The 13,240-nt window shown below is 44.2% G+C and overlaps 1 protein-coding gene across 4 annotated transcripts in view; it reads right to left on the bottom strand.

Moving 5' to 3' along the window:
• LOC139392253 (protachykinin-like) overlaps positions 1-13,240 on the bottom strand; it is a 90,377-nt gene that overhangs the window by 69,581 nt on the left and 7,556 nt on the right. For 2 of the 4 annotated variants that reach the window (XM_071140106.1, XM_071140103.1), the window contains one exon: positions 3,667-4,099. The exons of the other annotated variants lie outside the window; for them this stretch is intronic. In XM_071140106.1, coding sequence (XP_070996207.1) covers positions 3,899-4,099 — 201 coding nt within the window. In that variant the 3' untranslated portion in view covers positions 3,667-3,898. Of the gene's footprint in view, positions 1-3,666; positions 4,100-13,240 lie in introns of those variants that run through there. 4 annotated transcript variants of the gene reach the window in all.

Here is a 13,240-nt window from a genome sequence, read left to right as displayed (position 1 = left end):
TTCAGTATTACCACAGACTGTCATTGATCAGTAAGACGGGCAGACGTGGCTAAAGGGAATATTCCTCCATTCAGCTAACATAAAGACATAAAGCTGTACCGGGGCCATTGATTTGTGTTTAAGATCTTCTCCCCTCCTCCCTCTCTACAGTGGAAGCAGCAGCAGCAGTGCATCTGAAAAGTTGCCAAACACGACCCTGGTTGATCACTCCTTTTCTCCTTTCCCAGTGTTCACAGACAGAGATTACACGCTACATCGCTCCTCTCGCCCCCTAATCCCCTGGATACACACTTTTCTTCTGGCTCGTCGGAACCGCTCAGAGCCAGGTGACATGCCCTTCTACTGACTGGTTCCGTATGGATCTATCCCCGCTCCCTCTGTGTGTGAATCTTGCTGAAGTAAAGAGTGCTGCTTTTAAATGGATACTTCAGGGTTTTGGCAAAAAGGCCCTGTATCTACTTCCCCAGAGTCAGATGAACTCGTGGATACATTTATGTCTCTGTGTCCATTATGAAGAGAATTACAGGTCGTTTCAGGAGCAAATGCTAACTAGTGTTACCCCACAGACTTCTGCTAGCATGCTGTGTCTGCTAGCATAACATCGTGTACGTTTCCTGAGCAGGGTGTGTGATCTTAGAGGCTTTGACACCTACCTCCCACTGTGTGAGCGTAAGGTGCTCTTGCTGCGGGCGATTCCCTGATCCACCTCTACGCAGACGACACCATTCTATATACTTTCGGCCCGTCATTGGACACTGTGCTATCTAACCTCCAAACAAGCTTCAATGCCATACAACACTCCTTCCGTGGCCTCCAACTGCTCTTAAACGCTAGTAAAACCAAATGCATGCTTTTCAACCGATCGCTGCCTGCACCCGCATGCCCGACTAGCATCACCACCCTGGATGGTTCCGACCTAGAATATGTGGACATCTATATGTACCTAGGTGTCTGGCTAGACTGCAAACTCTCCTTCCAGACTCATATCAAACATCTCCAATCGAAAATCAAATCAAGAGTCGGCTTTCTATTCCGCAACAAAGCCTCCTTCACTCACGCCGCCAAGCTTACCCTAGTAAAACTGACTATCCTACCGATCCTCGACTTCGGCGATGTCATCTACAAAATGGCTTCCAACACTCTACTCAGCAAACTGGATGCAGTCTATCACAGTGCCATCCGTTTTGTCACTAAAGCACCTTATACCACCCACCACTGCGACTTGTATGCTCTAGTCGGCTGGCCCTCGCTACATATTCGTCGCCAGACCCACTGGCTCCAGGTCATCTACAAGTCCATGCTAGGTAAAGCTCCGCCTTATCTCAGCTCACTGGTCACGATGGCAACACGCGCTCCAGCAGGTGTATCTCACTGATCATCCCTAAAGCCAACACCTCATTTGGCCGCCTTTCGTTTCAGTACTCTGCTGCCTGTGACTGGAACGAATTGCAAAAATCGCTGAAGTTGGAGACTTTTATCTCCCTCACCAACTTCAAACATCAGCTATCTGAGCAGCTAACCGATCGCTGCAGCTGTACATAGTCTATTGGTAAATAGCCCACCCATTTTCACCTACCTCATCCCCATACTGTTTTTATTTATTTACTTTTCTGCTCTTTTGCACACCAACCTGTACATGACCATCTGATCATTTATCACTCCAGTGTTAATCTGCAAAATTGTAATTATTCGCCTACCTCCTCATGCCTTTTGCACACATTGTATATAGACTCCCCTCTGTTTTCTACTGTGTTATTGACTTGTTAATTGTTTACTCCATGTGTAACTCTGTGTTGTCTGCTCACACTGCTATGCTTTATCTTGGCCAGGTCGCAGTTGCAAATGAGAACTTGTTCTCAACTAGCCTACCTGGTTAAATAAAGGTGAAATAAAAAATAAAAAAAATAAAAGAACTAACCAATTTACCCTCAAATGATGCAATGAGGGAGCATTTTCAGTTTCAGGTGTGTGTGTGTGTGTGTGACAATACAGCCATACACTACAGACCAGCGGTCCGTCAATGTGTAAGATTGAGTACATCATACTGGGTTGTGAAAACCAAAACGTCTGACCAAACAACAGACAAAAGGAAAAACAGAATGGAACATCGGATGGAATATTGTAGATATGATCATGAAACAGAATCTTTCAGCAACAAAAAAACATTGAATCTATTCCTAGTTATGAAGAATAGAACTCAGGTCCCAGACTGACACCAGAGGGTACTACAGCCTCAGGTGCTATTGCCATTTGATCAAGCAATAATTGAATGGGGCACCAGGTAGCCTAGTGGTTAGAGCATTGGACTAGTAACTGAAAGGTTGCAAGATCAAAACCACCGAACTGACAAGGTAAAAAAATCTGTTGTTCTGCCCCTGAACTGTTCCTAGGCCGTCATTGAAAATAAGAATTTGTTCTTAACTGACTTGCCTAGTTAAATAAAATAAAAAATGACCCATTAGGTAAAAGCAGGCTCTGTCCACTGTCCATCTAGTTGATAATCCCCATTCATTGTGCCATTCTGTGTCTGCAAGGTCTATTTCTTTATCCCAAAATACTTGCGAAGTGCAACGCCATACAAATTGCTCTTCATTGTAGAATAAAAAGTGTGAGCTTTTGAGCAATATGACATGTGTTGATGCACAACGACTTCTGTCACATTGCCTTCACTCCCTTAATCTTGGTTCACAGCGTTCGCTGCTACACGAGGGGACATGTTCATATTTCCACATGACTGACAATGAAACTCACAGACACAAAGACAGACACAAACACGATTCCCTTACAATGGATCAGATTATGCAGGGGGACCGAACAAAGGTGGCGTTATTGATTCAATCGGGTTTTTTTAATACTTCGCATCTTTGGAGGAAAGATGCATCTTCTCTCTTTGCCATCGTCTCTGTTTCGTCTCTATATTGAGACATGAGTACTGCTTCACGCTCCTGTGAGAAGCTTCCCATGAAGCTAATTACTGACTGTGTTAGGGTCCAAAGTGGCACCCTATTCCCTAAGTAGTGCCCATGGGCCCTGGTCAAAAGTAGTGCACTATTTAGTGAATAGGGTGCTAGTTGTGACGCAGCAGTGTGACAGTGTAGTGCCAGTTTCAGGTCCTCTCCAGGAACCTCCATTGTCCTCACAAACACAACAAGAGAGAAAGGAAATGAACAGATACTGAGCATGCAGTGGTATTTTTATTTCACAGACAGTACTTTAATATAATTACAACATTTCCTAAAAGCATCCATTTCATTTGGGGCTTGAGTGCAGTTCGTTTCTTCGGAGGTGTACCAGTCAGAGTAGTCACAAATCCCTTACTCTTCTCCCTGGCTCCAGCGCACTAGTCTAAAGCAGGGGGACAACTAGATTCAACCGCAGGCCAATTTCTGTCATTTGCACACTGCAAATTGACCAAAAGCAAGCCCAAAAACAGACTGTATTTGAAAATAACAATCATTTCATACCTTGATTACATTGAGACACCATCACATATGTCCCTCTTTACATTTCTGGGAATACTTGGGAACAAATGTTCCTGAATTACATTTTTGAGATGAATTCCTGGCGATGCTAGTCTTATTTCACTAAAAACTTTGGCGGGCCAAACAAAATCACTTTGCCCCCGCGGCTTGCCTGTTGCCGACCCCTGGTCTAAAGTGTCTTTCTCCCTCTGCACTGATGAATTGGACATATCTGTGGGGTGTCCACTGTGTGAAATGAAACGTCTCGCTTCAATAACTGACTAAATGAGACTAACCTGTCCTGTAAAAATACAGGTTCAATGAAGAAAAAAAAACCTGTGTATATGAAGGAGAGAAGACAAGGAAAGAGACACTTTAAACTATTGAGATGGACCACCTCCCTCTCTGGTCAGTATGGGAGCATCACATCTACTCCTTCACTTCTTCAGTCCTTCCTCCTGGATGTCGAACTGTCTGTTGGGCTTGGTGGACTCCAGCATCAGCTCATACAGCTGTCCCACCTGCTCGTCCTGGAACAGTTTGAGATCCCCCTCCGACAGCTCTGCTCCAAACTCCACCTTCTTCAAACGGTCCCTAGCAGACTCCAGCACCTGGGTCTGCAAGGTATCACGGTAGTTCTAGAGCAGACACAGAGAAGGAACATTTAGACTGCCCTGGTAGTTCTAGAGCAGAGACAGACAAGGAACATTTAGACTGTCCTGGTAGTTCTAGAGCAGAGACAGACAAGGAACATTTAGACTGTCCTGGTAGTTCTAGAGCAGAGACAGGGAAGGAACATTTAGACTGTCCTGGTAGTTCTAGAGCAGAGACAGGGAAGGAACATTTAGACTGTCCTGGTAGTTCTAGAGCAGAGACAGGGAAGGAACATTTAGACTGTCCTGGTAGTTCTAGAGAGACAGAGACAGACTGTCCTGGTAGTTCTAAAGCAGACATTTAGACTGTCCTGGTAGTTCTAGAGCAGAGACAGGGAAGGAACATTTAGACTGTCCTGGTAGTTCTAGAGCAGAGACAGACAAGGAACATTTAGACTGTCCTGGTAGTTCTAGAGCAGAGACAGGGAAGGAACATTTAGACTGTCCTGGTAGTTCTAGAGCAGAGACAAGGAAGGAACATTTAGACTGTCCTGGTAGTTCTAGAGCAGAGACAGGGAAGGAACATTTAGACTGTCCTGGTAGTTCTAGAGCAGAGACAGGGAAGGAACATTTAGACTGTCCTGGTAGTTCTAGAGCAGAGACAGAGGGGAAGGAACATTTAGACTGTCCTGGTAGTTCTAGAGCAGAGACAGGGAAGGAACATTTAGACTGTCCTGGTAGTTCTAGAGCAGAGACAGGGAAGGAACATTTAGACTGTCCTGGTAGTTCTAGAGCAGAGACAGGGAAGGAACATTTAGACTGTCCTGGTAGTTCTAGAGCAGAGACAGGGAAGGAACAGTTAGACTGTGCTGGTAGTTCTAGAGCAGAGACAGGGAAGGAACAGTTAGACTGTCCTGGTAGTTCTAGAGCAGAGACAGGGAAGGAACAGTTAGACTGTCCTGGTAGTTCTAGAGCAGAGACAGGGGAGGAACAGTTAGACTGTCCTGGTAGTTCTAGAGCAGAGACAGACAAGGAACATTTAGACTGTCCTGGTAGTTCTAGAGCAGAGACAGACAAGGAACATTTAGACTGTCCTGGTAGTTCTAGAGCAGAGACAGACAAGGAACAGTTAGACTGTCCTGGTAGTTCTAGAGCAGAGACAGGGAAGGAAGGAACATTTAGACTGTCCTGGTAGTTCTAGAGCAGAGACAGGGAAGGAACAGTTAGACTGTCCTGGTAGTTCTAGAGCAGAGACAGGGAAGGAACATTTAGACTGTCCTGGTAGTTCTAGAGCAGAGACAGGGAAGGAACATTTAGACTGTCCTGGTAGTTCTAGAGCAGAGACAGGGAAGGAACATTTAGACTGTCCTGGTAGTTCTAGAGCAGAGACAGGGAAGGAACATTTAGACTGTCCTGGTAGTTCTAGAGCAGAGACAGACAAGGAACAGTTAGACTGTCCTGGTAGTTCTAGAGCAGAGACAGACAAGGAACATTTAGACTGTCCTGGTAGTTCTAGAGCAGAGACAGACAAGGAACATTTAGACTGTCCTGGTAGTTCTAGAGCAGAGACAGGGAAGGAACAGTTAGACTGTGCTGGTAGTTCTAGAGCAGAGACAGGGAAGGAACAGTTAGACTGTCCTGGTAGTTCTAGAGCAGAGACAGGGAAGGAACAGTTAGACTGTCCTGGTAGTTCTAGAGCAGAGACAGGGAAGGAACAGTTAGACTGTCCTGGTAGTTCTAGAGCAGAGACAGACAAGGAACATTTAGACTGTCCTGGTAGTTCTAGAGCAGAGACAGACAAGGAACATTTAGACTGTCCTGGTAGTTCTAGAGCAGAGACAGACAAGGAACATTTAGACTGTCCTGGTAGTTCTAGAGCAGAGACAGGGAAGGAAGGAACATTTAGACTGTCCTGGTAGTTCTAGAGCAGAGACAGGGAAGGAACAGTTAGACTGTCCTGGTAGTTCTAGAGCAGAGACAGGGAAGGAACAGTTAGACTGTCCTGGTAGTTCTAGAGCAGAGACAGACAAGGAACATTTAGACTGTCCTGGTAGTTCTAGAGCAGAGACAGACAAGGAACATTTAGACTGTCCTGGTAGTTCTAGAGCAGAGACAGACAAGGAACATTTAGACTGTCCTGGTAGTTCTAGAGCAGAGACAGACAAGGAACAGTTAGACTGTCCTGGTAGTTCTAGAGCAGAGACAGGGAAGGAAGGAACATTTAGACTGTCCTGGTAGTTCTAGAGCAGAGACAGGGAAGGAACAGTTAGACTGTCCTGGTAGTTCTAGAGCAGAGACAGGGAAGGAACATTTAGACTGTCCTGGTAGTTCTAGAGCAGAGACAGGGAAGGAACAGTTAGACTGTCCTGGTAGTTCTAGAGCAGAGACAAGGAAGGAACATTTAGACTGTCCTGGTAGTTCTAGAGCAGAGACAGACAAGGAACATTTAGACTGTCCTGGTATTTCTAGAGCAGAGACAGACAAGGAACATTTAGACTGTCCTGGTAGTTCTAGAGCAGAGACAGACAAGGAACATTTAGACTGTCCTGGTAGTTCTAGAGCAGAGACAGGGAAGGAACAGTTAGACTGTCCTGGTAGTTCTAGAGCAGAGACAGGGAAGGAACAGTTAGACTGTCCTGGTAGTTCTAGAGCAGAGACAGACAAGGAACAGTTAGACTGTCCTGGTAGTTCTAGAGCAGAGACAGACAATGAACATTTAGACTGTCCTGGTAGTTCTAGAGCAGAGACAGACAAGGAACATTTAGACTGTACTGGTAGTTCTAGAGCAGAGACAGGGAAGGAACAGTTAGACTGTCCTGGTAGTTCTAGAGCAGAGACAGGGAAGGAACAGTTAGACTGTCCTGGTAGTTCTAGAGCAGAGACAGGGAAGGAACAGTTAGACTGTCCTGGTAGTTCTAGAGCAGAGACAGACAAGGAACATTTAGACTGTCCTGGTAGTTCTAGAGCAGAGACAGGGAAGGAACAGTTAGACTGTCCTGGTAGTTCTAGAGCAGAGACAGGGAAGGAACATTTAGACTGTCCTGGTAGTTCTAGAGCAGAGACAGGGAAGGAACAGTTAGACTGTCCTGGTAGTTCTAGAGCAGAGACAGAGAAATAAAGGATCATTAAGACAATTAATTTCCGGTAACACTTCACTTGACACCTACTGTCATAACACGTTATGACACGGTCATAACCATGTCATAACAGCTGACAACTTGTCACAATATGGTCGTAACACTGACATGACCTATATATTTACATCTGTTGTGACATATATTGCGTTTTATGCCTGGTTATGACACCTACATTAGAGTGTCAAAACCCACATTTATTGAAATGTGTTTTTTCCCTGCCAAGAAGATTCCTTTCTTTTGAATGTTTTTTGTTTCTTAAATTCTTTGTTGTTGTTGTACTGAATTCTTTAAAGTCACGTTTTTACACTTGCCACTGTCAAGAAGCATTATGACCATCCTGTGTCACTTTACTTGGACTAAGAAGATATGCTTTTTGACAGTGTCATAAAGCGTTATGACCATCCTGTGTCACTTTACTTGGACTAAGAAGATATGCTTTTTGACAGTGTCAAGAAGCATTATGACCATCCTGTGTCACTTTACTTGGACTAAGAAGATATGCTTTTTGACAGTGTCATAAAGCGTTATGACCATCCTGTGTCACTTTACTTGGACTAAGAAGATATGCTTTTTGACAGTGTCATAAAGCATTATGACCATCCTGTGTCACTTTACTTGGACTAAGAAAATATGCTTTTTGACAGTGTCAAGAAGCATTATGACCATCCTGTGTCACTTTACTTGGACTAAGAAGATATGCTTTTTGACACTGTCATAAAGCATTATGACCATCCTGTGTCACTTTACTTGGACTAAGAAGATATGCTTTTTGACAGTGTCATAAAGCGTTATGACCATCAATCATAATCCATTTAGGCCTATCACGTACATGGCCTTATGTCAGTCATCAGTCAAAAAGAGGGTGTTTTGTCCTAATCCTGAAATCTGCTCCTGCATTCATCCCAGTCATCAGAAGCAGAGCAGTGAGGTAGCTGCATGCCTGACATCAATGTGTGCACAATTACAATGATCATTTAATATGGTCCATTTCTGAAAATGCTATATAACATAAACATACTACTGACCAGTAGGCTATGGTGTAATGGAATGTTTTGCCTTGTGTGGTAGGTTTTAAACTCTTATGTAGGTGTCAAAACCAGCCATAGAATAACGCCATGTTGTCACAACAACTATAAATACATGTGTCATGACAGTGTTTTTATTTATTTTATTTAGGGCTCTGGCGGTAATGACATTCAGACGGTTACTGTCATGCAAAATACATCCGTTCTCACGGTAACTGACCGTTAATTAACAACATGTTGAGCATCTCCAGGCCTCCATGCATACCAGCCACTGATGTGTGCTTTTGGAGCATCTACATTTTAAAAAGTCTAATAAATCAATTTAATATACACCATCACAATACATCCATGATGTATTTTATTCAGCTCTAAAGAAACATTATGATATGAAGAAAATGTATTTCAGAAGAACAGAATATGAGTTGGTCTACTGTATGTTATCTGGCTATGTGCCATGCCATAGACTGTAGGCTTGTTCAGTTAGCAGACAAGATATGTTTATAAGTCCCGTGGCATTATTTTATATGATTTTATAGTAAGAAGAATATAATTGAACTTAGCTGAATAAAATAGAAAGGATATTTATCCCATTCCGGAGCGAGTGTGCATATGAAGTGGCTATGTTGAGTGTAAAAGTGATCATTTGAAACATATGCTAGATTTAGAGTTATTTGGCAACTTTAGTTGTGAATGATACAAAGCTTAGAATGCCTTAGAAATCAAAAGATATATGGGCTGCATGAAGCGACTAGAGACTATTAATGACTTGAGAAAGTCCTCATCAAGTGATCGATCATAATTTCACCCATCAGATTATTCTCAATTTAATCTCGTATTTGCTAATACGTTGAATTTGTTTCGATTTAGAATGGCCCATTATTAAATGAGCAGGAACAGGGGCAGGGGGAAAAAAGACAGATCTGCATGCAATCTTATAGCGAATGGAGGCCGTGTGCTCTCCCACCGGTCCATTTTGTAGGCAACTTCAGTTTTATATTTATATTTATATTTTATATTCCTGTTTGAGGAGCATGCTCGCACTGTCACAACAGGTGATATTCCTGTTTGAGGAGCATGCTCTCACTGCGTGACAGGTGATATACCCGTTTGAGGAACATGCTCTCACTGTCTCAACAGGTGATATTCCTGTTTGAGGAGCATGCTCTCACTGTCTCAACAGGTGATATTCCTGTTTGAGGAGCATGCTCTCACTGCGTGACAGGTGATATTCCTGTTTGAGGAGCATGCTCTCACTGCGTGACAGGTAATATACCCGTTTGAGGAACATGCTCTCACTGTCTCAACAGGTGATATTCCTGTTTGAGGAGCATGCTCTCACTGCCCCAACAGGTGATATTCCTGTTTGAGGAGCATGCTCTCACTGCGTGACAGGTGATATTCCTGTTTGAGGAGCATGCTCTCACTGCGTGACAGGTGATATTCCTGTTTGAGGAGCATGCTCTCACTGCGTGACAGGTGATATTCCTGTTTGAGGAGCATGCTCTCACTGTCTCAACAGGTGATAGTCCTGTTTGAGGAGCATGGTCTCACTGTCACAACAGGTGATATTCCTGTTTGAGGAGCATGCTCTCACTGTCTCAACAGGTGATATTCCTGTTTGAGGAGCATGCTCTCACTGTCTCAACAGGTGATATTCCTGTTTGAGGAGCATGCTCTCACTGTCTCAACAGGTGATATTCCTGTTTGAGGAGCATGGTCTCACTGTCACAACAGGTGATATTCCTGTTTGAGGAGCATGCTCTCACTGTCTCAACAGGTGATATTCCTGTTTGAGGAGCATGCTCTCACTGTCTCAACAGGTGATATTCCTGTTTGAGGAGCATGGTCTCACTGTCACAACAGGTGATATTCCTGTTTGAGGAGCATGCTCTCACTGTCTCAACAGGTGATATTCCTGTTTGAGGAGCATGCTCTCACTGTCTCAACAGGTGATATTCCTGTTTGAGGAGCATGCTCTCACTGCGTGACAGGTGATATTCCTGTTTGAGGAGCATGCTCTCACTGCGTGACAGGTAATATACCCGTTTGAGGAACATGCTCTCACTGTCTCAACAGGTGATATTACTGTTTGAGGAGCATGCTCTCACTGCCCCAACAGGTGATATTCCTGTTTGAGGAGCATGCTCTCACTGCGTGACAGGTGATATTCCTGTTTGAAGCATGGTGACAGGTGATATTCCTGTTTGAGGAGCATGCTCTCACTGCGTGACAGGTGATATTCCTGTTTGAGGAGCATGCTCTCACTGCGTGACAGGTGATATTCCTGTTTGAGGAGCATGCTCTCACTGCCCCAACAGGTGATATTCCTGTTTGAGGAGCATGCTCTCACTGCCCCAACAGGTGATATTCCTGTTTGAGGAGCATGCTCTCACTGCGTGACAGGTGATATTCCTGTTTGAGGAGCATGCTCTCACTGCGTGACAGGTGATATTCCTGTTTGAGGAGCATGCTCTCACTGCGTGACAGGTGATATTCCTGTTTGAGGAGCATGCTCTCACTGCCCCAACAGGTGATATTCCTGTTTGAGGAGCATGCTCTCACTGCGTGACAGGTGATATTCCTGTTTGAGGAGCATGCTCTCACTGCGTGACAGGTGATATTCCTGTTTGAGGAGCATGCTCTCACTGCGTGACAGGTGATATTCCTGTTTGAGGAGCATGCTCTCACTGCGTGACAGGTGATATTCCTGTTTGACGAGCATGCTCTCACTGCGTGACAGGTGATATTCCTGTTTGAGGAGCATGCTCTCACTGCGTGACAGGTGATATTCCTGTTTGAGGAGCATGCTCTCACTGCGTGACAGGTGATATTCCTGTTTGAGGAGCATGCTCTCACTGCCCCAACAGGTGATATCCCTGTTTGAGGAACATGCTCTCACTGCGTGACAGGTGATATTCCTGTTGATGGAGGGACAATAGAGCCCTGAGTACCATGCCATTAGGACCTGGAGGGACAATAGAGCCCTGAGTACCAAGCCAATAGGGACTGATGATCGTTAGCGAGTTGGGTACTACCAATACATGTCCAGAGTGCATGAAAGCAGACTCAACGATCACATGGAATTTTACTGCTGGCATGACTGATGACTGCCAGTGTGGCGGTAATACAGTCACCATAACAGCCCTATTTCTGATTCCTGTACCACTAATCACATGCTCAAAGTACCCCCTGATGTGCAAATGATCAATCAGCTTATGTCTTCCCAAGTACCCTGTGTGGATAGGCCAGGTACACACAGAGAACCACTGCTTTAGACATATCAAAGAACTAACCATTCCATTCCCCTCCAGCGAATCCATTGCTCTGGCAAACCCTTGCCTACAGAGGATTTTCAGTAGCCAATTCAGCTGAATTAATGAAAATGATTAAGGAAACACAATAGATAGGCCATGTATGAATATATCACATCAATATGGAAAGCCCATATCCCTTGAGTCCCATATCCCTAGAGAAACATCATTGACCTGCTTTACCACCCTCACTGGGGAAAATATGATATGCATGAATCAAGCCATTCTACAACACGAATCTATTCATTAGCAGGCAGGCAGGTGTGAGTGCATCTGCACGGGAATCCCCTTCCCGATTGTTTAGGGCATCCGGAAAAAAGATTGTCCGGAGAAGACAAGGTGAGCGCTACCATCAGTCCTGTGTCATGCCAACAGTCCCGAGACCATTCATGTGTGGGGTGGGGGGAGTGGGCTCACTCACAATTTTGCCTAAGATCACAGCCATGAATAAAGAATGGTACCAACACATCCTCCAAGAGCAGCTTCTCCCAACCATCCAGGAACAGTTTGGCGATGAACAATGCCTTTTCCAGCATGATGGAGCACCTTGCCATAAGGCAAAAGTGATAACTAAGTGGCTCGGGGAACAAAACATCGATATTTTGGGTCCATGGCCAGGAAACTCCCCAGACATTAATCCCATTGAGAACTCGTGGTCAATCCTCAAGAGGCGGGCGGACAAACAAAAACCCACAAATTCTGACAAACTTCAAGCATTGGTTATGCAAGAATGGGCTGCCATCAGTCAGGATGTGGCCCAGAAGTTAATTGACAGCATGCCAGGGAGGATTGCAGAGGTCTTGAAAAAGAAGGGTCAATACTGCAAATATTGACTCTTTGCATCAACTTCATGTAATTGTCAATAAAAGCCTTTGACACTTATGAAATGCTTGTAATTATACTTCAGTATTCCATAGTAATATCTGACAAAAATATCCAAAGACACTTTGTGGAAATTAATATATGTATCATTCTCAAAACTTTTGGCCACGACTGTACATTGTACAATATCAGGAAAGGCAAGAGTCTAGGGCTGACACTGACTATAAGAGATATCGGGGACGGGAATCCATTTTTATTTTCTAAAATGTCAACCCTTCAGAGCACCCTCTTGCAGCTCTCAAAGCACACATTACTGCATAAAGAGGACCAAACCATTTAACTAATACAGTGCAGTGAGAGCACTGCATAGTGATCACATTTGTGCAGGACAATCTGATCAATATAAGAGGTTGATCACTGTAACCGTGGAGTGGCAAATACAGCTAACAGAACAGTCAACAAATCCTTTTCAATTATTCCTTTTCCCTGGTATCCTCCTTGCTATGCTACTGGGACAGATGATGTCCATCAAGCTAGTGTGACCTATGCTGAAGCATGTCCAAGACAACATAGTGTGTCATTGGACACAGCTCAGACAGACATGTTAAATCTGTGTCAAGACCTTTTACGAATCAACAACAAGGAGATATAGAGCAAACATCTGTTTTTATTCATAAAAATTAAATACGAATCCCTGTCTGGAACAAATGTTAGGACCTTGCATCGAGCCATTCATAAAGACATCGGAAGGTTCTGGAAGCGGTTCAATTTAAGAAATAACAGGCCATTTGTCTAAAAGGCTTTCTCCTGTCTTGTACATAATGGAATTATTTTGAGTGTTGGCCAAGGGGTCATATTTTCTTGGAGACAGAGGAGAGCAGTCGTGTGCTG

Source organism: Oncorhynchus clarkii, chromosome 32 (assembly GCF_045791955.1).
Source record: "Oncorhynchus clarkii lewisi isolate Uvic-CL-2024 chromosome 32, UVic_Ocla_1.0, whole genome shotgun sequence".
In the NCBI taxonomy this organism is placed as follows: Eukaryota; Metazoa; Chordata; class Actinopteri; order Salmoniformes; family Salmonidae; genus Oncorhynchus; species Oncorhynchus clarkii.
Note: the sequence above shows the minus strand (reverse complement) of the source record. Positions and strands in the feature narration are given on the sequence as shown.